The 26863-nt window shown below is 37.3% G+C and overlaps 1 protein-coding gene across 5 annotated transcripts in view; it reads left to right on the top strand.

The window, feature by feature from the left end:
* Positions 1-26863, top strand: part of RALGAPA2 (Ral GTPase activating protein catalytic subunit alpha 2) — a 172026-nt gene that overhangs the window by 130504 nt on the left and 14659 nt on the right. For 4 of the 5 annotated variants that reach the window (XM_034411756.2, XM_087890205.1, XM_034411753.2 and 1 more), the window contains one exon: positions 21524-21645. The exons of the other annotated variant lie outside the window; for it this stretch is intronic. In XM_034411756.2, coding sequence (XP_034267647.2) covers positions 21524-21645 — 122 coding nt within the window. The remainder of the gene's footprint in view (positions 1-21523; positions 21646-26863) is intronic. 5 annotated transcript variants of the gene reach the window in all.

Raw genomic sequence — 26863 nt, 5'->3', positions numbered from 1 at the left:
AAGAAATTGTGCAAATATCCTCAGTCTTTTTTCCCAGGGGTAAAGATGGGTTGTTTAATTCCTAATTAGAGTTTCCAGTGCCTGTTGTTCTTTGTGTTTCCATGCTTGACATGTTACCATTATTATTCAGTCTATCTTATTGGTATCTCTAATTGTGATTGATATGTAATCATTCATTTTATTGAGCTTGTTAAAATCTGCAAACTCTAGACAACTTAACATAATTAGATTCCAAATAACCATTCCATCTGTTCCACAAGCAGTTTAATTAACAAATTCTTAAATGTTCCTGAGCACTGTAAAAGGCATATAATTTTTCCCAACTGTTAAACAGAACCTGCTTGCGAACATTTGTACAGGTTTTTTAAAATTCTTAGAGTCATATTTTGCTGTACATTCTACTGAAAAAGCAATCTTATTGGAGTCTTTCTAGCATGAATCCACCAATGTAAATTCTTATAAATTCTTATTTTTGTCTTTATGATAATTTGACATTGAGTGCAATAAATTGTCATTACTGAGAAAGAGAGGCATGAATGAAAATTGAAATATATGATTACTGTCAGAGAATTGTTCTGATACATACTGAAGATTCAAATTTATATACATTTTTTCCTTTTATATCTTGATAGTCTCTTTCCAAAAGAGAAAGAGGAATATTAATCTTGTTTATGGTTAACTGGCTATACTGTAGAAAAATGAGGATGATATGGTAAAGTTGCATCATGTAGACTATTGAATATGTTATACTTGTGAATCTGTGTTTTAAAAATTACAAACAAATTATGTAGGTGTATGTTCCCTCACCAATTTCTACAAACACTAGCAGGTATCATTCATAGTTCTCCAACTATCTGCCATCATTGAGGGTTTGTACCATTTTAACATTATCCAGAGTTGAACCTTTAACAGGCTTTATAGTTGATTTTCTGATGGAGGGACGTGTGTGGTATCATCTTAGAGAAAATTCACATCTGGTTTTCCATTTCATTTAATTCTCTGGAGATGATGAGCTACTTTCTGAAATCATTAATTCATTAGATGTAGGTCAATATTAGTGAAATTAATCTTGGCAATGATAGATGAATATCATTCTGGAGCATTATTATTATGTTTATGCCTGTTTGTTTTAATTGTAGATAACACTTTCCCTCTAGCACATAGAAGTAGAACTACAAATTGGCTTCTTCTGAAGACATCACTGACTAGCCAATGCCTAATCTATCCATACAGATCCATACAGTTAAACCCTTTCTGTTTCATTTTACCACCCTTTATTAGTAAGAATTGAAGTAGCTTCCCCCCCCCAACCTAGAGCCTTCCAGACATGTGGATTTCAACTTCCAGAATTTCCTTGCCAGAATGGGCATTAAAGAAAATTATGGGAGTTGACGTTTATAGGCAATCATCTGAATGATACCCAGCTTTGGGAAAAACTGATCAAAGGGTCAGGTAATAGTTCTGACCACCAACCCCAGCATCTTGTCCTGTTCTTTAAGCTGCAGTAACAAACTGTTCCAAAGTCAAATCTAGTAGTATCTCCATGATCTCCACATGTTCTGTATGAACTGTGCCAATTGATTTGGTGTGAATGTAAGCATTCTGTCTATTGCATTTTTAATTAAGTGGACAGCTGCTTTTGGATTAACCTAATCTTGATTAGCTATCCACCACTAAAGAAAGCACTACTGGGCAGTTCACTGAGCATGCAGTAATACTATAGAAGTCAGCCCTCTTAAGTACTTCCACTGCCATGTGGCAGATATGATTATGCACTCCCACTTCTGCTCAGTTGTATTTGCTGCATGATTTATGCCACCTGCACTCTAATCATCTATCAGTTTGCTTCGCTGCACATATCTTCTCAAAAATAGGAAGCATTCTGAGCTCCCTCTGGCCAGAAATGGCACTCCAGAACAATAGTGTCCAATAATCCCTTTCATCTCCCTGGTCCATTGTGTGACAATGGTCTTGAGAGAACTCTGCTCAATTCAGTATTCTGCTGATATTTCCTACTGGGTCTACATCTGGTGATTTTTTACTAATTCTCCCCCTCTTTTTTCAAAAACTACAAGTCACATCTCAGTTAATTGGTAGCACAATCTTGGGATTCAACTGTTATATTGATTCTTAGCCCAAACATTTCATTGGCTCTAAGATGGCTTCCAGTGCATGAAAACCTTAAAGCATCAGTTGCCTTTATATCATAATTCGGCTAAGTCTGCTTCTGATAAAACAGACAAAATCCTTACTAGATAAACATAATGCCAAGAGGTAGTGGAATAGAGGACAAAATGTTGGAGAAGGTCATAAAAACATCAAGATCTGAAAATAGAAATTGAAAGATTATGGCGTAAACCAGCCATGGTGGTCAGCACATTGGGTGCCATATCCAAAAATCTTGGATGGCACCCAGGGCCGGATTTTCCTATAGGCTAACTAGGCTTCAGCCTAGGGCCTCAAGATCAAGAGGGGCCTACACAGTGGTGGGATTCTGGGGGTTCTAGGGGGTTCGGACGAACCCTTTGTTAAATTGCTGGCTCGCCCGCCCCTCGCCTCCCACCCGCACGGCGCCAGCCTACCGTAGCCAGGGGTAGGCAATTGTGGCTCTTTTACAACCTGTGGACTTCAACTTCCAGAATTCCTGAGACAGCTTGGCTGTCTCAGGAATTCTGGGAGTTGAAGGCCACAGGTTGCAAAAGAGCCACAATTGCCCACCCCTTCCCTAGCCTGAGTTCTGCTGCCTGGGATCCATGTGGGCTGCCATGTGGTTCCCCACCGGCTCCGGACGCAAGAGAGCAGGATGGAGAAAGTAGCTTCCACGCCTTCACTCACCCTCACTCTCTGCTCTGTTGGATCGCCGGCCGTTCGCTTACCCCGCCCACTCCCAATCTATTGCTGCCTCTGATGGCTAGAGGAAAAAAAAACTTCAAATTCTTGCCGCGGGTCTTCAAAGGGCCGCCCTAGAGCCAGTGGTGCAGCCGAACCCTTTGTTAAATTGCTGGCTTGCCCCGCCCCTCCGCACCACTATTTATTGCCAATAAATAGTGGTGGGCGAGGGGCGGGGGAGCCAGCAATTTAACAAAGGGTTCGGTGTTTTTTTTTTGTAACTTTATTGGCCCATGGAGCTTCAGCATAGGCTAATTGGCCTCCCTGCTCTCAGCTGATTTGTCTCAGCTGTTTTGCTCAGGGCTCTTCTGCTTCCTTGCAAAGAGTGCTGATTTTTTTCCCCCTAGCTATGCTGAGAAACGAAACTGAAACTGCTTTGCTGTTGCTGCAAGGTTGGAAAATTAGGCAGGCAGAATTCTATTCTTTTTCCTCACCAAGAAAGGTAGGTGCAAACAATGGGAAATTTAGGGAAAAAGAGGAGAGTTCAGGATTTTAAAACACAAAAGAAAAAAAGCTCTATTTAACTAGGAAATTGTAATAATTGAGATACTATTGATTGTATATTTCTGAAAGCAGAAATGGTTAAGTTGTGGTTTGGAGGAATACATGGGGGAAATTATTTGGTTTATTATTATTGGTAAATATAATTAATTGATTTGTAAGAAATTGGATTGCATGGCAATAATTGGAATATTCATGTTCATATTGATTAATATACAAAAAAGGTAGTTATATAACTAATTGATTTATATTAAAATGTTGAATTTATATTAAACAACTAATATTACATAATTAACCAATGTGAGGATGGATATAAAAATAGATGACAATGGGAAGGGGTATAATATAGAATAGAAGGGAAAAATTGAATTTGATTAAGATTAGAGATGAGGATGAAGGGTAATATTGGTTTTTTACAAAAATAGATGAGGAATAAATATGGCAAAAAGGAAATATAGAAATTGTAAATTTAATTGAAATGACTAAACACTGTTTAAATTTGTGAACCGGCCAAATACTCTGTTCAAAGAAAATACATTGTATGTTTGTATGTGTGTTTCTAATTATTTATTCATATTTATTCTCTTTTATTCTTTAAAGTTTAACAATTCATTCTTTATCTTAATATCTTTATATTTGGGTTGGCTTTCTTCCCTTTCATCTTTTTTATTGTACAGCAATCTTTCTCCTCAAACCTACCACCTCTCTCTTTTCTTTCCTTCTTACTTTCTCTTTCTCCCCCTCTTCTTCTCCTCCCTACTTCCTCTTCCTTTCTCCTTCTCCTCCTCTCTTCCTCCCTCTCTTACCCTCACTCCTACTCTAATTTCCCTTCCTTTCCTTCATCCCTCTCTATTGCTGTATCCTTTTATGCATATGGACTACTCAGAGGGCTGAAAAAGTTATTTCTGACTGGTCCTCGCACTTTTGACCAGTCCTCGAACTTACGACTGTCCTCACATTTAAGTTTTTGCCCTATCTTGTCACCATGGTGAAGAGAAGCAGTTGTGAAATGAGTGACATGGTTGTTAAAAAAGCTGCACGGGCATAAATGTGAGGATGGTCATAAGTGTGAGGACCGGTCAAAAGTGCGAGGCCCAGTCAGAAATGACTTTTTTCAGCCCTCTGAGTAGTCCCTATGCACATAGCCATGCCCACCCGGTCACATGACGAGCTACCCACGCCTACACAGTCACGTGACCAGCTAGCCATGCCCACCCAGTCACATGATTGCCAAGCCACACCCCCAACTAAGCCACGCCCACAGAACCTGTTGTTTAAAAAATTGAATCCCACCACTGGTGAAAGGGCCTCATAAGTGGAATAGCCTAGGGCCTCTTTTCATCTAAATCCGGCCCTGATGGCACCCAGAAAATATTCACATTGGCAAAATTTCCACCTGTTAGTTCACAGTGCTTGAATCCACACATATATTACGCCAATATGTTAGAACATTCTAGGTTACTGGGAAGAGAGCCAGTTTTGCATAATGGTTAAATTGCTGGCTGAGAAAAATGGAGATGAATTATAGGCCCACTTTAAGCATGAAAGGCAGCTGAGTGACTTTGGGTCACTCACTCACTCTCAGTCCAAGCACCTGACAGGATTGTTATAGGAACAATAGGAGGAAGAAGATATTAGGTATGTTTGTCACTTTAACAAACTTTGAGCTACTTATAAAGAAATAGAGGTGGGATAAAAATCAAATAAATAAATGACTTAATGCATATGAAGGCCAACACCAGCTAAAGAACTGGCAGCTGTGACTTCACATTTTTGTGTATAGTAAACAATTTATAAAATGTATGTTGACTCCTGATTCCCTATAAATACTATCCAATAGTATGTATCATAGGAACTAGGTCTTATTTTTCCTATTGACTAAAAACAACAGGTTTTCCATCTTCAGAATTTGTATGTAAAGATGAATACAAAATTCTGTAGCTACATTCTGCAGTCAGCATTATCTCTATAATGATGATTAATAATACAGCCAAGTATTGTGTCACAAGTCCGCTAATATTACATCTCCGGATTTAATTGGAAAATCCTGTCTTTAATACAGATAAAGAAGCACTCTTAGATATAGTGATTTAAAGATTTATGCAATCAATATTGGTTAATTACATAAATACCATATCAGAGCCATTGCTGCTACATCTGGCTCTGTCTTTTGGAGTTCCTCATAGCAGCAGTGACAGTAGTTTCCCACTGAAGTTAATGGGGGGGAGAGCCTACCCATGTTCTCTGAGACCACCCTACATGACAATTCAGAGATCTAAGAACAAAATGAAGCACTTAGATGATTAAGTAAAATTGTGAATTTCGATTATATATTTTTAAAAAAAGGCATCCACTCTGCTTCAGTGTAAGCTTTCATCTTGTAAATCCTACATATATAAAAATAGAAATTATTTATCTCCAAAGCTATTATTACACAAAGTTTCATTATAAAACAAAGACTCTCCACTTGCTACTAGTACCAGTTAAATATAAAACTAACCATTTAAACACAATACTTGGTAAATAATGAATATCTTTGTTTCTTTTGCAAAAATATTAGATGTTAATATATGTGCCATAAGCACAATAAAACGTCTCATATTACTAGAAGAACCAACAACAAATAATTTTGAAGGTTTACCAATAAATTTTACTTTATGCTATGATAGCAGTAATATAAGAATCAAAGTATGGCAATATAATTAAAAAATAAGAAAATGTAACAATTTATAAAAGCACTAAATCAACCATGACCGAAATAAAAAGATGAATACCCAAATAAATACGTTATTTTCCTATTGTTGTCCAGCAAGTATTGTTATATGAGCAAGTCACAGGGCAATAATTTTCTGGGAAATGACCAGGCATACTATGGGCAGGAGGGATTTTGTGTTTACTATCAGTGTACAATCATCAGTCCTGGCCACACAGAAAGGAAATCTATTGCTGAGCTTTTGATTCCATGTATTGGAGCTATTGTAATCTCAGTAATGCAGTTGGTGTGTGTGTGTGTGTGTGTGTGTTTCTGTGTCTAAAGTATGCCAGTATTTTGCATATTTTTATTAAGGAAACTGAAATTTCTGATAATGTTTGCAATTAAATAATTTTTAATTTGGAGTATTTGCAAGCTGTGGTCTTAATTAACTGTTTGAAAGCTGTAGGACTGTGCACATCCTTTATTTTGGCGAAGATTCCCTTGTATTCACAGTTGTGTCAGAAGTCTCTCCATTCATGAATAGGTTGTCAAAAAAGATTAAACTGTGTGTCATGTTTTATTTTTACAGACAAGTGCCTTTGATGTGCTAATGTTCACTTTCACTCTTTTCATTGACAACTGCCCATCATTGTTTTCATCTGAAGATTGTCTCTCTATATAGAAACGTTGCTCTAGTTGTAGTAGTTCTTTGCTTGAGCTTGGCAAAATATGAATGTGTGATCCTAGTTAATCTATGAATATGTTAGCACTAAATAATAGCCAGAACAAAAAAGTACAGATCAAAGAACATCCTCAATAGGGATGTTGTTGGAAGCAATGCTGCCTGAGCTTTGAAATGTCAAGAAAATTGAAAATGTTAAAAATTACAACATACCTTTCTTTATATTGTAAATTTTGAATGATTATATTATATTACAAAAAAAAAAAAAACCTGTATAGCTTTTTAAAGCTCAGGTTGCTTATTTCCATATTAAGCTTAATCAGAGTGTCAGAAAATAATGTGCAAATGTTTGAATTATTTTCACAGAATGAGATGGCTGAGATAAGCTAAGGAGGGGGTGATTGATGTTGAAGCCATGTGATTTGCATTCTATAGTTATAGAATGAAATGTGAAAGTGAAAGCCAGCTTTGTTCTGATGGTTTCTATCTCTAATACTGATGGGGATAAAGCCAGTGGCTATCCAAATCTCTTCAAATAAAATAAATAACTTGCCACATGATACATATCCAACCAGACCTGTTGCTTTCTCATCTCACTTTAGCCTATCTAGCCTATCCCTTATTCCCTTTTTCTGACTCCTCCTGTGTCACCTGGTGAACATGGAAGAATCTTTACCCCTCCCTCCCATTTCATCCCTAACAGAAATGTTCTGTGTCCAGCTGCTTTTCCTTGCTATCAATAAGCGCAACACAATGGTGATTGCTCTGATAAAGTGAAAACAGCTGACAGCTTCCCAAAGGAAAGTGGTGGATGTTCTGAAGCCACCTATTCTATAACTAGGTGTTTCTCAAGCTGCTATTTCTAAACATCAGATTTATATAGTTAGTAATGTAAATGCCAATCAGTCCAACTTTGAACTTCAGTAACATAGTGTATGTATTTATTAAACTTGTATCCAGCATCTTCTTGGGAAACAAAAGCTCTCCTTCATTTCCATTCTCACAACAAACCTCTGAAGTACACTGGCTTAATAGTAACAATTGTCCTAAAGCATTTGGTGAAAGATGGGAGGCATTCCTGTAGTTCATCCTGGACACTGATGCTTTTTTGTCAGCCCTCCTTCCACATGGCCTTCTTATTGTTTTGGTTGTCTTCATCTCTTTCAGTGATTTCTGTGTTTATGGGGGTGGGGGAGAAGAAAGTGAATCTGTACAAGAGAGCATTGCTATGTGCATGGCTTATCTTTTGTGTATTCAATTTCTGGATAAAACATGGCTTTTACTTCCAACAAAACAAGAATAAGTATTGTTACAGCAATGACAAATGTTTGGGGCAGTGGTGAAATGTAAAAGTTGTTATTACCAGTTCTGTGGGCGTGGCTTGGTGGGGAGGGTGGTAATGTGACTGGGTGGGTGTGGCCAACTTTTTTTTTTACTTTCAAAAGCATTTTTTCTACAACCTCTTCGACTGAAAAATGCTTTCAAAAGCCTCTGACGATCCCAGCTGAGCCGTGCGATCATCAGAGCCTTTTTTTTAACTTTTAAAAGCATTTTTTCAGCCAAAGGGTTTTAGAAAAAATGCTTTTAAAAGTAAAAAAAAAGCAGCCTCTGATGATCACGTGGCTCAGCTGGGCATTGGGGGGGGGCGCAGGGATTTTTGCTACTGGTTCTCCGAGCCACCCGCCGCCATCGCTACCAGATTGGCCGATCCGGTCCGAACCAGGAGCATTTCACCCCTGGTTTGGGTTTTTTTTCCACAGTTGCACATAAACTATCATCCTTGCCTGCTATATAAACTAAGATCATGTTAACCAGGCTACAGATCTGTGATGGTGGACCTATGGCAGGCGTGCCAGAGGTGGCACACAGAGACCTCTCTGTGAACATGTGCACCGTCACCAGCTGATCTTCGGGTTTCTGGGGCTCTGGCACGCGCGAATATCAGCTGGCCGGCACACATGCACAAACCAGAAACCAGAAGACCTGGTGGCAACCGTGTGTATACCCACAGAGAGGTCTGGCCTTCGAGTTTCTGGGGCTCCAGCACGCACATGCGGGTTCCGGTTTGGGCACTCAGTGCGGAAAAGGTTCACCATCAGTTCTATAGATAATAGGAGCACATACCATCTTACTAATGTGCTTCATGCTAGGAAATTAATTCAGAAAAATCTTAAACCCAAAACAAAAAAAATTTAGTACTATTTCAGAAAGTTTTGATATATGTCAAATATGAATCAAAGATATAACAGCAATTCTCTTTTTATTTGTAACGTTACAGGAAGCCAATGCATAGCAATCAAATATATGTTTATTTTTAATAGTTTAATTTTCCTTTTTGCATGGAGAGAGAGGGGGAAGTAACTTAAAAGGAACCCCATGCCCACCATCAATCTATAAGGGCTCAATATTTCTGGTGGTGGATAAACTCTCTTGCCCCCAGACCTTTTGGCTGTAGAAAGTTTCTATTTATAATTTTTATTGGGAATTTTAAAGAAGTGATTTCCGACCTTCATTATAACAAGTATAGGCAAAGTTATTAACTCTTCAGCCTACATAAGGTTATCACTATCTCTTCAGCCCACATTCCCATCCCTTATCCATAAGCAAATCCATAAAACATTAACTTTTCAAATCTGATTACAGTAAAGATTGGGTACATTGTGATAGTTCTTTATACCTATTAGCAATCATACTATCAAATAAGTAGCAATAGTTTAAAGTATTCAATAAAAGTTAACATGAAACATTCTTGGGGAATTTGTTATTTTGAATATGAGTAGCATATTCAAATGCAACCACAGGCAAAAAGCCACTAAATGTGAGAATACAGATGTTCTCCTAGGCCTCACTGAATGTTACAGGGAAGTAAACATGCTACTTTTGCATTCTTATGAGCTGTTTTATTTTATATTGTAGAGCAGATGTGGGTTTCCCACTTTCAAATGAAAGATACAACTATATGTGAAATATTTTTTCTCTTCTCCTTAGTTGCTATTCTTAGATGTAATAGTCCATCTATTACCTGAGGACAGATGAAATTGCTTCATATATTAAAGCTATGCCCTTAAGTAGTTCCTGGCACATCTATGCCCTTGCAAAATCAAGAGGATTTTGGGGGGTGGACTGCTATATAGCATCATGGGCATCTGCAGAGGCAACTGACAAAATGTGACATGATGTAATGCTGCAAATACAGCAAATTGCAGATTAGTTGAAAGTGTGACTTCAGCACTGATTCATCAGCATCTCATAATCTATTGACTGTAAGGGCAGTATGGTATAGGTCAAAGGTTAAGACTTAATCTGTGTCTGTTTGTTGTCAGTGAGATTACTAATCTCAGGTCACTATTTCTTCCTCTATTCCCAAGCATGCCCTTAATCTAAATATCAGGGTGCATCCTTTTGGTCATTAGAATGCAATTCTGTGGTCTGACATATACTGTACCTTATTTAAGAGAACTTTAGAATTATTTATTGTAGGACAAATGTGTAAGACTAGAATTGTGAGTACTTTTTCTCTGCCCTTACTAGTTTTATGCAAGGCTGAACAGTGAAATGATGTGACAAAAAAACACTCTTATGATATATCGCAAGGGACTCAATTCATTTTATTATTCTGATTTCATTATTTTTAAAAACAATATTAAACTTGTGTTATGACAGAAAGAACTTGATCTGTTGGGCAACAGATTTCATACCAGCATCATTTCCTGTGAACTCAAAGATAGATGGAGATGGAGTCCACCTTACTCCATTTTAGTCATTTTCAAAAGAGTTTGTTCATGTTCCATAACAACTTTTAGTTCCAGTAAAGTTAAAAAAAACTCAAGCATTTCATATATCCATAGATCAAAAATGTCCTTTAAAATAGCCATCATACAGTATGCCTTAGAACTGACCTCTAGCATCTTGTTTTGCATTGAAATGTAAACAAAACAGAATTTTCTTACATGAGGGGATCTCTAATTTCAAAATCTTTGTTTAAATCTCTAAATCAGTTTCACAGAGCCTTAGCATTTAAACTGTTTAGAAATAACTCTAAAATCATTTCTTTACTGTATATTGCAAAAGATTATCCCAAAACACCTTACAAAACTGAAAAGACGTAGTTTTCTTATTTTAAATGGACTGAAGGGAACTACAGCTAGTGGTTTGTAGGCTTGTAGTTCCTAAGGCTTTTTCAATCTTAAACAGGCAGTAGAAAAAATAAACTCCAGCATGATTAAAAGACAAGGTTAATCAAGTCTTGTGTCCATGAAGGCTGCAACTATGGCTCAGAGCACAATGGAACCCGCGACTACTGACTGATCGCAAGTGGCTGTAAAAATGATGGATTCTGTTGTCTGCTCATAAAAATCAACTGTCTGAAATACACGTGGGCAATCTCCAGATCTCTCTTCCTCCAGGGAGAATTTCAGCAGTGTGGATCTTACATCTAGTTGCCTTTTTGACTGAAATGCCTCTGCAATCCGCATGGAGCAGAGAAAATGTGGGCACTAGCTTGCCTTACCTCACCGGGAGTTCAGTGGATCAGTTTTTTTTTCCAGCCAAGGAATAAATATTGGCTACTGTGTGATATGTCTTCTCTCGTTATGCAATTATACAATTATAATTACTTAGTTTGATTTGTCTGTAATTGCAGAACACAAGCAGCAGCTGCTGTAAATACATTGATTTATATTTAGTTTGCTTTTATTTTACATTATCTAGATGAAGTCACTTGGAGCCTCTTTATAACAATGGATTCCTTTCAAGCCCTAGATGAGAATCAACATCTGCTTGGTAAAGATTAGAGAGGTCCATGCTATTTTAGTAATACCTATCTATGATGTTACCATGAGAAGGACAGCAGTCTTAACCATTTATCAATAGTAGGCAATCTTATGAATCACAGGATCAACTTTGTTGGAACAACCAGGAATCCCATCAAACAGAGCCCTAGTGCAAAAGTTATACTGTTTTAACTGAATAGAGCATGAAAGTGTTCCATAGAAGAACAAAGGCAAAACAAAAGCATTTTTGTTACCTATCATCTATGCTTACATTATTTCAACAATATAATTGGTAGAGAGGGGAACTCACTATTCTACCACTAGTATTACTAAAAAATTATAAAATAGAAATCCTTGTCTATCTACAAGATTATCCACAGATCCCTTAGTATGCTCACATGTAAACATTTGTTTGTTCCTCCTATTTTTTCCTCCTCTCATGTATAGAAGTTGTCTTCTCTTAGTCCCATGACTATCTTACCTATAATTAATAGTACCTTCTGCTGAGGGCACTATTTACAGATAGGATATTAATTAGATAATTGGGGGAGGGATGTTAATCCTAATCACACTTTAATCTATATTGTCCCTTAATTACTTACTGTATAAATAAATTATGATTGCAGTGAATGAAATGGGCTTTTAAATTCAGTTAGCTCATTGCCAATATTTGGGATAAAACTATGTGGCCTTCAACCTATGACTGTTTACTGAATGGCAGTTTAAATTAATCATGGAAAAGGTCACTTACAATTTAAATAAAAATTAGAACCATTACTCCATTCCCACGGTCACATAGTCGTAATTCAGGTGCTTAGCAACTGGCTCACATTTACATCCATTGTCCTATGGTCATACAATCATGATTTGCAAAGGTTTTTTTTTGCCAGTTTCCAGAAAATTGATTAAGCTGGATTCACACTTAGGACTATACGACTCAATTTAGGATCACAGTGACTCAACTTATAACTGCCATAAAAATTATTGTAAAATTGTGTACAGTCATGTGATGACTCAACTTCTGACCATAATGACAGAAACTCCTAATTGTAGTGTAAGTCAAGAACTACCTGTAAGAGCAACAAACTAGTTTACAAGAATTAACAGGAAATTCATGCTTAGAGTACTTCAATACAGGTAGTCCTCTCTTACCAACCATTTGTTCAGTGACCATTTACACTGACAGTACTGAAAAACAAAACATACAACCAGTCCTTGAAGTTGCAGCCATCACAACATCCCTGTAGTCACTTGATCATGATGTGAGCACTTAACAACTAGCTTACATTTACAATAGTTGTAGCATCCAGCAGTCATGTAATCACCATTTGCAACTTTCACAGCTAGCTTCCAACATGCAAAGTCAATAGGGAAGCTAGTAGGAAGTCATAAGTTGTGGTCACATGACATCATGCTTAACAACCTGCAATCATTTGCTTCATAACGACACCAAAATTGACAGAACTAACATAAGTCAATATGGTCATATGACATCACTCTTAACTACCATGCTGTTTAGCAATGGAGTTGCCACTCCCTGTTGGAATCCATAAGTGACATTATGAACCTTACCATCCTGTTCTCTAAACATGTAACAGTATGGCAGAGTTGGAAGGGAACCCCCTGCTCAAGCAGGAAACCTTATACCATTTTGGACAAATGGCTGTCCAATCTCTTCTTAAAAACCTCTAGAATGTGCCAATCCCTAAAATATTGGAAAATTGCTATCAAGTCACCACTCACTTCCTGCAATCATTCATAGTATGTTTTATCCTCCAATTCTCTAATCAATTTTTTTGCTCTTCTCTCTACTCTTTTAGAGTTGCAACATTTTTTGGGGTATGGTGATGACCAAAACTGATTATTTTCCAGTTGATGTCAGGGTAGTCAAACTCCCCCATTACTATTGTAATGTGCTTCCTGCACGCCTTAGCTAACACATTAGCAAAAAGTTCTATTTTTTTTTTTTTTTTTGGTTGGTTGGGTGACCTGCAGTATACACCTACGGCGATGTCATTCCTTTTTCCTTTTATATTAACCAAATGCACACAAGTTTTTCATGCTTTTTTTTTTTTTTTTTTGCATTTTATACAGATGTAGGTATTTCTTAAAATGCAACTCCATCTCCTCTTTTACTAGGTCTGTTTCTTTTGAACAATTTAAACCCCTCTAGTGTTTAAACTTAGCTCAGTATCTGAGACATACTGCACATATTGTAGGAGAATTTTAGGCAAGTGCTTCAAGTCTAAACCTAGTTTAGATTCAGAATTTGAGTTGCTATTTGTATTTGTATAAACATTACCAAATTTCAGCCACGCAAAAACAGGATTTATATAGCAAGATTATACCTTTCAGTTTTCAATTATAAGTTACCAAAAGAAACATGCAGATGTTTTGGTAGGCACCAAACAGAAAGTTTTCTATGCTTATAGAGCTAAATAATAGAAGAAAGTCAAGTTCACCAAACCCATTAAGTGGAACTATACCAAATTAACAAATAATTGTTTATACAGGTAGTCCTCAACTCACCACCTCAATTGACACCAAAATTTTTCTTGTTAAGTGAGATATTTGTTAAGTGAATTTTGCTCCATTTTACAATCTTTCTTGTCACAATTGTTAAGTGAATCACTGCAGTTATTAAGTTAATAACACAGTTGTTAAGTGAATCTGGTTTTCTCATTGACTTTGCTTGTCAGACGCTCACATGAGTGATCACATGATCCCGGGACACTGAACCATCATAAATATGAGTCAATTGCCAAGTGTCTGAATTTTGATCATGTGACCATGAGGATGCTGAAATGATCATATGAAAAATGGTCATAAATCACTTTTTTCCATGCCAATTTCAGTCACTAAATGAACTGTTATTATTCAAGGACTACTTGTATATCCAAGTCATTCACATCTTCTAAAATCATGCGCACCTTTTAGCATCTTCACACGATTATTTCCTGCAGTAGTAGGCCTGCATCAGCATATTTTAGGAGCATATACAGTACCAACAGAAAAATCTAAAACCAGGTAATGGAAATGGATTATAAATTTCATGTATTAGTCTTGTGCTATTGATTTACAGTAATTGGTTGAAAGCATTTTAAAGCATTATCTCAATGCCAGGTGCCATTGCAGTGATTAAGTCAGTTGAGACATACCTACAGATATCCGCAACAAATTATAGCAAAATGCTGACATGTTCAGTAAGTTCATGATGTTAATGCTGCCTGTACATATTTAATGTCTGATGTAATTACATAAGTTGAGATTTTTGATCAGTAGGTCCTTTGCAGACTCCTTTGGAAATGTAACAGTTAAGTAACAGTTGCTTTGCAGTGAAAAGAATTCTGTTTACACCATTTTTTAAAATTATATAGCTATAGTTTTTGGTGGCTATAATCATAGTGGTATTTCACAGTTAAACTACCTATGAGATCATACTTTTAAGGGTATGACATGTTATATTTATTTTCAAGGTGTAGTAAAATCCCCTGATTAGCTACAAAACAATATAAAAATAATGTCTGCACTTTCTCTGACATCATTCTTTAGAATAGAATAAGCTGGAAGGGACCTTGGAGGTCTTCTAGTCCAGCCCCCTGCTGAAGCAAGAGAACCTCTACCATTTTAGATAAGTGACTGTCTAGATTCTTCTTAAAAACATCCAATGATGGAGCAGCCACAATTTCTGGAGGCAAGCTGTCCCACTGTGTTGTGGCCTGTCAGCCGCCGGCCCCTCCAGCACTTGAATCAGAGGAGGAGGAGGCATGGGAGTCAGAGTCAGCATCAAGGCAACCTGAGAGCTCCAAGTGGGAACAGGGAATGGAGCTGGCAGAGTGAGAAACAGAGGCAGAGCCTGGGCCAGCTGTCAGCCCTCAGTTGAAGAGTCAACAGCCCCCAGGTCTGGAAGTGGCTGATAAAGAAGTGGATGAACTGCTGGGTCCAGTGCCTGACGCGCGGCTGGCTGCACAGAAGGCAGAGAAGAAGAGAGCAGTGGAAAGCCGTAGGCCGATCCTGGGGAAGGAAGAGCCACCACTGCTATTGAGGCCCCACCCTAGCTCTGGGGATAGAACCTAGGGGATGGAGATGAATAGATGTGGCAGACAACTATTCATCTTCTGGCAGGACGGACTTGTTAGCCTGCGTTGAGAGAGAAAGTTCTTGCCGGGGCTGCTGGCACTCCTAATAAATCTTTGAGTTCACTTCAGAGGGTTTGTCGTGTTTGGGGAGCTGGATCAGAACACACTGGTTAACTGTCTTCACTGTTAGGAAGTTTCTCCTTGATTCCAGGTTGCTTCTCTCTTTGGTTAGTTTCCAACTATTGTTTCTTGTCCTGTCTTCTGGTGCTTTGGAGAATCATTTTACCCCCTCTTCTTTGTGGCAGCCCCTCAAATACTGGAATACTGCTATCATGTTACCCCTAATTCTTCTTTTCTTTAGACTAGCCAAACCCAAATCCTGCAGCCGTTCTTCATATGTTTTACTCTCAAGGCCTTTGATGATCTTAGTTGCTCTTCTCTGAACTTTTTCCAAAGTCTCAACATTTTCTGTAGTATGGTGACCATAATTGGTTGTAGTATTCCAGGTGTGGTCTTACTAGGGTTTTATAAAGTGGTACTAGTACTTCACGTGATCTTGATTCTATGCCTCTGTTTATACAACCCAGGATTGTATTAGCTTTTTGGGCTGCTGCTGCACACTGCTGGCTCATATTCAAGTGATCACTCATTAGGACTACAGGGTCCCTCTCACAGTTACTGTTTTTGAGCCAGGTCTCACCTAATCTGTACTTATACCTTTGATTTTTCCTGCCTAAATATCAAACTTCACTTTTCTCCACATTGAAATTCATTTTGTTAGATAGGGCCTAAGTCTGTCAAGATCCTTTTGGATACTGAGCTTATCTTCTGGGCCATTGGCGATTCCTGCCAGTTTAGTGCCATCTGCAAATTTGATGAGTCATCAGAAAGGTTAATGTGATCAATAATAGTTTGTTGTTTGATGATTAGCTATATCAATTAAATCTATAGGGAGTAATATCCTGTCAGTGTTAGGATTACTTTACACTTAGAGCAATACATGTTCTAGCCAGTCATTGTGGCAGTGTTTTCCTTCCACAATATTTTTTCCCATGCCTTCAACATTTTGATTTTTATAAAGATTTATTATTGTCCTTATAGGAAATTTTCTGTAGACATTGGCTATGTTTGCACAACATACTAACCAGATCAATTTAAACCTAGCGGCAAGATTTGTACAGATTAAGTTTTGATGGTATTAACCTTAGAGTTGTTATTGTTTGTAACACTTTGTTTTCCACGCCAAGTTCATCTGACTTGTTTATTATTCAGAGTATTGCACAAATACAGAAAATGGGTTAACTAAGTTATCTGAGCACAATCGTTGAAAAACGTTATGGAAGTTACTGAGTTTGGAGGTAATATATGCTTGTAAAATTTAAATTACCTGAAGTGATTTTTCAAAATCTACGCATGTTCATAGAAAACAGTAATGAGAGTTTGCAACCACAGTGCTGCTAATCACTAACAATATTTTCTTGCTCCCCAAAAAAAACTTCAGAAAAAACACTAGTTTCCTACAACAAAATACAAATAATATTGCAATTACAAATGTATAACTTGTGCTCATATTTTGAATATTCAGCTATCATATACCGGTAGTATTGTTTATCATAAGCCTAGTAAGCAGTAGTGCTGTTCTGGAAAAAAAACACTGCCATGGTGCTTCATATGGAAGGGTGCCCAGGGCAGATGCTGCATAAGATGGTAGAGACTATCACAAAACAATAAAGCAAAATCTTCACAGTTGTATGCTGTTTTTTTGTTATGCATGATGTGTATTATGTTAACATTAATGACATTAACATTAACCCATTCTATTTGTGTCAATCTTCTTTTTAAAACATTAAAAACAGTATTGCAATCCAACAATATAGGTGCCAGTAAAGGATAGATCATTCATTTTCTATTGCTATTGACAACAGGAAATGTTAACTAGGATATTAGGGGAAAACTTGTTGCTTCCCCCCATTGTATCCTTGTGCAGGAATGCTGATTCTTGCTGCTACTGGTATGGGAAGTATACTTTGAGCAAAAGTTCACAGAACGAGAAAAAAGAAATTCATCTTCCTTCAGCTATCCGGCTTATAATCACTGGTTTTCTACAGCATGATGTCAGCTACCTGAAAGAATTCTTCCTTATTTACTACTGAGAACCAGTGGAGCATGGTGAAGTGATTAAGGTGTTGGCTGCCTTGACTTCCAAACAAAACATAGGTTATACATCTAATAAATAAAAAAATACAGAACGCTTCCCACTTCCTCCTAATGCCCCTTATCAAGATTGTTGGGAAGAGAGGGCAATGCAGTGGTGAATGAGTGAGAGAGAAAATGGATGCACATACATGTGTACTGTCATCAATCTGTCAACTGACGCAGCTGCAGTAGCTAAAAAAGGTTGCCCATTTTTGTTTTAGAATACTCCTATGATCAAGCCCCTCCACTTCTTTTCCTGGCAGGCAGCAAATAATACCAGGGAAATTGTGAATGGCTAATGCTGAGAGAAAAAGAAAGGGCCACTCAGAACGTTGCTTAGATACTAATCATTCCTAGCACGTAGCTCCTAGGATGTTACACACATGTGAATGCAACTAAAAAATATGGCCAAAAAAAGTTCTCCGTCCCTGACACAGATAATTCTTTTAACAGCTTTTAATAACCAGAAAGGATGTTGGTCCAAAAGACAGGTAATGATTTCCAAGTACAGTTCTTAGATATGTCAGACTAAAAGATACGCCTGGCCAGGCAGCTTCCTTACTGCAGCCAGTTCTAAATCACTATGCATGATTTGCATTCAAAAAATAACTCAGCCAAATTGGGTATAATTTTATGAGAATCCTTGAAATCTTTGCCCAAATCACCCAGCTGTCTTTGTGCCCAAGGCAGGACTAGAACTCCCGGTCTCCTGATTTCTAGTCTGGTACCTTAACTACTACACCAAATATACTGAAATCTTACTTTCCCTTAAATTTTTAACATTCATTGACTTAATTAAAATGAAAGTAAGCTAAACTTTATTATGCTATGTCTTACTTAATACCTAGTGATTACTTCATCTAGAATAATCTAAGAATATATAAATTATCTAAAATTAGGATAAAAAATGAACAGGAATTTAAAATTTTGTTGGCTTCACTGCTAGTGAATTTAGCTGCTTTTTTACATTCTTACCTTTTCAATATGCAGGAAATACTGATTTAAATTTATTCTCTAATTACTGTCTAATTAGAAAATTTCCCTATATTATACTTAAGGAAACTTAAAATATATTATATTTATTATTATTTAGACAATTTATCACTGGAAATACTTAGCTGATCTTAGTAGATTTTGAAACTGCCTAACCCTAGCAGAATTCAGTTTGATGAAAGTTAACTAGGAAATACAACCGTTGTATGCTAGACTGAGAAATTTAAGGGAAATTTAAATCAGAGGACAGTAGCAATAACACTTCCACATAGCTACCAAGAAAACTACCTACTTGGAAGAGTGCTTGGCGGTATTATGAGATTAGCTCCACTGAAGGGGATCTTTGCCTATCCCAGTGTATGTCTAGGGCGGGGGAGGAGATATTATTTTGTAAATCTATAATAATTTCCAGATGTGGTTGCTAATCATTGGAAGTTACTATTGCGTGAATGTTTATCCCCCTCTGAAGTACTATTATTGATTTCATTGTTTAAAATAATTGCCTAATCAGACTTCCTGATATACAATGCATCCCCACCCTCCCTCCAAATTGTTATGTCTTCTCTTCCATTTATTATGTTTATAGCACGACATAGCACAGAAACAAGTTTATTTTAACTGCTTTCACAAAAGTGAGGACGCATGCAGACCATGGACTTAAAGGGTGAGGGGAAAAGGAATTGAGAAGAGATGGCAAGCCCACAGAGGTCCACAGGCTCAGGTGGTTTTCAACCATAAGTTTAGCTTAGCTCTTTCAGTAATTTGTCACGCCTTGGCTTTCCCCTGCTGCGCCAGCACGTGCCAGCTTAGTGTCAGAAAGTCTGTGCACCAGACGGCCACTCAGGCCTAACATCCTGCTGTTCAGGACCAGCACTTGCTGTGTCAGTGTGGAATTGAGATCCCTAGCAACAGCCAAGCACCAGGCAGAATAAGCATGTTCATAATGAGAAGTGAATGGCATCCATCAGTCCCTTTAGAATAGGTTCTAGGCATATGGCTCTCTCTCCTAGGAAGTTTGGCATCGAATCATCAGCAATTCAGCGTGTAAGAAAAACACATATCTAACTATACCTAGGAATGGGATATAAATAAACCAGAGGAATGGGATAAAAATAAACAGGTATGTAGTGTGAAATACCCTGTTAGTTTCTATCACTGCACAATAATGACACAGAGAGATAAACCCTTAAAAAACCATATTCACCTTATTTAGTTTTATGTGATAATCAGTTGATTTCAATAATAATGACCAAGAAAGAAGTTATTCGTCCTTTTTGAAATGGTTTACAAGTTGCTTCTGTTGTATTTTTAAAGTGGAATGTGCTATGTAAGTAACACATTTGTAAAATATTAAGGAGTAACAAATACACAGATAAGAGTGTAGTAAAGGATTTACCATTAGTTCCCACCCCTGAAGGAGTTAAAAGTAAGCAATTTTCTCATATTTAAAAAAACATTGGATACAACTGAAAACCTATTTTCAATCTAAATAACAATATATATGATTATTGATTGACCGCATAATAACTGACCACTGAAGTCATAAAATCCAATATAAGATAAATTTGTCTGCAATAGTGTTTTGTAAATAACACTATACTCATCATCAAAGAAATTAGAAACTGCACACAAAGAGAGAGGTTTGCTGTCTTTCCTATGAAAAGATATCACAAGCAGGGGTCCAGTTAAGACAGCTGGAAAGTTGCTTCTGCTTGTTATGCTTGTAAGCTTTATTGGTGACTGGCTTTTGATTATGCATTTATATGGTGTGTGTTCCAGGTTGCCGGTTTTTAATTAAAGGCAACATCTTTAATTTTAGATGCTTAAGACTAAAGTGTACACATGTTCTATTTTTAAATTTTGACTAGCTCAAGAAATTGCCAATATTTCTGGAAAGATTCAGGCATGAAACATTAGCATGTCTTAAGAATATAATTGATAGCTATATACCCTATTTTTCGGACTATAAGATGCACATTAGCTTTAGAGGAAAACAAAAAATAAAAAATCTGCCTCTGCCTCCACCGCCCATTCGCCGCTGCTACAGCCCATTTGCCATGGCCTGTTCGCCTTTGCCGCCACTGCCCGTTTGCCATGGCCCACTCACCACCACCGCCCATTCACCGGAGATTGCCGTGAACGGGCGGCTGCGGCAATAGGTGGCAGCAATCCCCGTTACGTAGAACAGCTGATTGGTGCCGCATCAATGCCCCTTCCCCCGCCATATTCGCTCTATAAGACGCACAGACATTTCCACCCACTTTTGGGGGGAGAGAAAAGTGTGTCTTATAGTCGAGCATATTCTTATTTTAAATGAAGTAATTAACATTTCTAATTCTTTTTCTGTCATAATATCTCAAATGTATGTGCATGACCATATTCATATTAAGATATACGTCTGCATGTATATATCTATTATAACACTTTTCGTCATTATTATATAATTTTAATTTATCAATTTATCACTGACAAAGACCCATTACATTTAATTTGAAAACCAGTGTTTTTAATACTATAATTTGCTTAGTACTGAAAATATTACATTTATGTGAAAAAGTCTAAATGTTAATTACTGCAACACTTAGAATTCTGTAGTTTTGGAAATATACCATAGCAACTGTGGTAGACTTTTCTTTCTGTATATTATGTATTAAATACAAAGCTGAATGGTTAAGGCTTGGTTACAGAATGTATTTCCTTAGCCTATTTCCAACAGTTATGAGGAAAGAGCAATATATCTTGATGAAATAATCCGGAATCATAAAGAACTACTGTCATTTGAAGATTTTGCTGCTCAGGTTTTCTCTCCCTCTCCCAGTTACTCCCATAGTGGATGCGGTAAGTCTCTGTATTGTATTTATTAGTACTGCAGTTACTACTATTACTATTATCATCATCATCGCTAAGAATGACTTGAACAGCAGGTGTTCACCTGTTTTTCACTGATAAATAGCTGCAAATTTTAAAAAAAACCCACTTTCCCTGTGAATTAGCTAATGAATATCAAAAGGAATGATGACATTCATTTTAATTTGTTTTGCAACAGAGCTTTTCACTCAATTCCTTTTTTCAGTACCCTGTTAACCCTCCGAATCTAGCAAGGTTAATGAACTTTCTCTCACTAATGTGTTCTGGTTCATTCAAGAGTGTAGACTTCTTGCTGAGCTGAGAATATGTTGTGCAAAAGCTATTTGTGAATCAGTGCATTCTTATAAAAAAATATTCCCTCACAGTAGGAGCCATTGCTAGTAATGTTAAATGGAGATTAGGTTAGGAGAGTGCAAGATAACTACAATGTTTTGTCAGGCAATATCAGTGCTTAGATGTTTGATTTATTGCAAACCTGTTTTTATTATGAGATAAATTTATTTAATTATTGTGTAATGTTTAAAACATAATTGTTTTATTTTGATTTTTTGATTTACTGCTGTCTTGCAAAAGAATAGCAAACCAACCAGGTGCCTTTCTAGAAGAACATTCCTTTATTCCGTATAGTCAATGTCCATCTTCTGACACTGACATTTCCTAATTATATTGCAATGCTGTGTTGCATTGTTAAATCAATGGATTATCCCTAGCATCAGTGAATGTCTGGATGCATCTGTTTTCTTTCTTATTCTAACTGATCAGCTATTTTTTATATATGAACTAAATACAACAGAGATTAAAGGTATTGAAATGAATCACTTTACAAATAAAACTAGACATGCATCACAGTTTAACATGACTGGCTGTACTTCTCGAGCTTTGTTAAGAGATATGGGATAGATGCACATACTGTATTGGTCGCCAATGGCAGCAGGCAGAAGGCTTTGGAGATAAGCAAGCTGGCAGAAGTATAGAGGAACTAGTGCTATTTACATAATCGCACCTCTGTTTCCTGGAGAGGCGTCAAGAGACGGGAATGGCCTCTATTGATCTTTGTTGAACTGGAATACTAAACAATACTAGGCAAGCTTATAAATAAAGCTTTGATTAATCTTTTCTCTATTAAAATGTGCAGCTGTGACTTGATTTGTATATATTATTTATATATTCTATCAAACACAGATTATTTGTCATTGTCTTATGAAAGAGTTTCATAATTTTATAGAACAATTTATGATTTGAGCATTGTGAACAACTGAACTGTTTATATAACAATAGTAGTAGAATGATTAAAAAGAATACATTATAAAATAATAATAATAATAATGCTCTCTACATGGGGCTCCCCTTGAAGAGCACTCGGAGGCTCCAACTGGTCCAGAATGCGGCCGCGCGGGTGGTTATGGCCGCAACTTGTTGCGCCCGTGTGACACCCCTCCTGTGCGAGCTACACTGGCTCCCAATGGTCTTCCGGGTGCGATTCAAGGTGCTGGTTACCATCTTTAAAGCGCTCCATGGCATAGGACCCGGGTACCTTCGAGACCGACTTCTGCCACCAGTAGCCTCCCACCGGCCAGTCCGCTCCCACAGAGAGGGTCTCCTCAGGGAGCCATCGGCCAAGTTATGTCGGCTGGTGACACCCAGGGGGAGGGCCTTCTCTGTGGGAGCCCCAGCCCTGTGGAATGAACTGCCCCCGGAAATACGTAAGATCTCCGACCTCCGGGTGTTTCGTTGTGCATTGAAGACCCTGTTCTTCCGCCAGGCCGGGCTATCAACATAATGATTTTAAATTGGGGTATTTTAAATTTTTGGGGTTTTAAACCAGCCAAATCTATTTAATTATTTTAATTTTTAATCATTGTTGTGTCTTGTGTTTTTAAATTGGCTGTACACCGCCCCGAGTCCTACGGGAGAAGGGCGGTATAGAAATAAAATTATTATTATTATTAATGAAGGGGAGAAAACATTCCCAGCAATTTTGATATGAAAGTTAATTAGTCAGTTTAAATAGAGGGCAGCAAATCTCATAAAATTCAAATTAATGAGCCAATCAAATCTCTCTCCCTTTCAACAAGCATTGTTAAATGCAGTGAGAGAATATTCAACATGCTTAATGGTAAGACTGCAGGTACAGGTGATGTGATTGGGAAAAAGTTAAAATATGGATTTTATTTATGGCATGTCATTGGTCCTCAGCCTCTTGGCTAAGATCAAGTGTACTTATGGTGTGTCCATGCTGTATTCCCTTGTACTAGAAAAAATGCAAAAACAACAGAGAAACCTATTAAGTGAAGCTGGGAAGGTGTATGACAGAATTTTGGTTGAAAGAGTACAAGCGCTAGAATGGACAAAATTTGGGAAGGTCAGTGCAGTTTTATGCTGGGCAGAGGATGTTAGACTAGGTTTTTGCTCTTCAACAGCTTACTGAAATTGCATGAACGTGAGAATGAAAGGTTATTTTACAATTGTTGATTCAAAAAAAGATATAATAAACTTGTGTTGGATTGAATTGAATAATGGAATGTCTTGATTAATATGGAGTTGAAGATTGGCTGACAAAAATAATAAAGAGAGCAAATGTTGGAAGTACATGATTCAAATTAAATGAAATATGTTATTTCAACACAGTGATATTTATATAATATACTTAGATTCTTAATGTTCAATTATGTGCCTTAGAATAATGTATACAGATAAGAGAAAGTAGTTTTTCTACCAATATTATAATTGAAGATATTAATATTACATATATTATGATTATTTGACTTTTTCAAAATTAAGTAGAACATTGGAAATGAAATTTAGAAATTAAGGAAAAAACATATATCAAGGTATTTATTTTCCAATAAAGATGTATCTCCTAATCTAAATACCTTTATATTAATCTACATTGTGTTATTACTGGGGGGGGGGGCAGTATGTGTATGAATGAATATGGATTATGTGTTGTATACTTGTTTGTTTGTTTGTTTGTTTAATTTTTATACCGTCCTTCTCCCGAAGGACTAAGGGCTCTTGATAAGAGAAGAAAAAAGGACTAAAACAAAACAAGTTTAGCAAACTTGAAATACTAAAAAAGTACATTTAAAAATGCAATAGAGAGAATTAAAAAATTAGAAAGAGAAAAGTGGGAGGAGGAATAAGTTGCAAATTTAGAGTGGCCCCAAACGATAAACTTTTACTTACAAGTAGCGTGCAACCTCATCAAATCAGGGGTTATCTCAGTCTCTGATTCCAGTCTCCTTACCAACAGCATCTCTATCCATATATTACTAAAACCTTCATGTCTGTAATCTTTAACAGGGTGAAATGGTGCACTATAATGTAAAACCTTTTTAACCAAGATACCTCAAATAAGCTAATTTGCCTATTATGTGGGACTCATTCTTCCGTGCATACACACAGACACCCACCATTCTAAGCTTGGGGACTTTTTTTGGCATCCAAACTGGCAAGCTGCCAATTGTGCCTGGGCTTGGGAAAAAGGACCTTTCCTTCAGCATGTTGGGCTGGACCCTGAGTGGGACTCCTGATTAAGCGGGAGTCATTGTTCCAGGTATAGTGGTCCTATCACTGTCCTTGTTTGCCCCTTTCCCTACCCGGGAGCCGTCAGGATCCAGCTCGGATGCGGATAAAAGATCCCAAGCTCTGAATGGGGTGTGTGTGTGAGTGGGCACATGCACGGAACAATAACTCCCACTTAGCCTGCCATTTATTGATGGGTGCTGGAAAGTGAGCCTTTAGAGGAGTGCGGTCTGGCTGGAACTTTTGCTTCCCTTAAACTGGGCCGGCTTTGGAAACCAGAGTGGAAGAGCCAGGATCGCAGCAAGTTATCCCCACAGTGAGTTGGCTGGGCTGAGATGTCTTGTGGTGAGGTGGCCATGGATAGATGCTGGAGGTGAGGTAGTGGCAAGATGGCAGCAGCAAGTTGTCCCATTTTAACTTTCAAGACAGATACATCTCTTAATATGTCCTTGAATTTTTAAGGACTGATTTTTTATTTTTAAAGTGCATTAGAAGCAATGCCATTATTAAAGGCATTGAGGAATCTGGAAAGGAAATATCTCTAAAATGATAACTGAACAGGTCATTGGTTGTCTAATCTTACTTGAATTTATTTTCAGCTTGTTCTCCCTTACCCAGACTATTATTAAATCTAAGCAACATTCAAGGATACTGATTGTTTTCTCAGAATTAGATTTAAGAAACAATAGAACTGCATCAGTATATTGATGGCATTCTGTATCAAAGCCCTAAATGACCTGCCTTATTGGGTTCATGTAGATGTTAAAAAGCAAAGAAGACAAGACAGAACCCTGAGATGCATCAGAGAGACATCCTCCACCACCATCTTCTGAAAGGATGCCCTCTCTCAAAGCCCTGTGCCCACAAGACAAGCCAGGATGCTGTGGTTAATGGTGTTGAAAGCTACCAAGAGATTCATGAGATATAGCAAAATATCACCCATCTAATTTTCAATATACATCCCCCACAAAGTGATTAGAATAGTCTTGGTATCATATTTAGACAAAATCCAGCCCCTCCCTGATCCTGCCATCACTTGTCCCTATTAATATTTATTACAATATTGTTCCACACCATGTCGGGGCAAAAAGGGTAACTAATATCAGCTTTATTGCGTTGACTCCTAACATTTTATCCAGTCCGACATCTGGAGCATACTGTATTCTGTGAAACTAAAGTCTGTATACTAAATATAATTTCTTGTTGCAAGCCACTGTGATAGAGGTGTTGGATCCTGTATCATACATAGCTAGATAAAAAAACCTCTTTTTTATGCTTTTACTAAGAATCACTACTATCTAGGATGATAGGTCAGGATTGAAATTTAATCTGGATATCTGAAAAAGGTATTCTTCAACAGAAAGAAATGCAATATATTTAAGGAGGAAATATATGTATCATACATATAAGGTGGGGGATTCATGGCTTGGAAGCAAAACATCAAATATATTTACTTGTACATTGTAGAGTGTTGTAACTTTTATGAATCCTTGAAATCCCACAATTCTATGATTCTGTCTATTTTTTTACTCTTTTTAGAGAATTATACAATGGCTAAAGGTTGCAGGGGAAGAGCAGGCAGAGCTGGGGGAAGCAGTTAAACATGTCATTAGCTGTCTTTATGTTGCCACAAACAATCCACACTTGAATTCCATTTACTTTT

This window comes from Pantherophis guttatus, chromosome 3 (assembly GCF_059756535.1).
Source record: "Pantherophis guttatus breed Tessera chromosome 3, ASM5975653v1, whole genome shotgun sequence".
NCBI classification, from domain to species: Eukaryota; Metazoa; Chordata; class Lepidosauria; order Squamata; family Colubridae; genus Pantherophis; species Pantherophis guttatus.
This window is presented reverse-complemented; position numbering and strand designations above follow the sequence as displayed.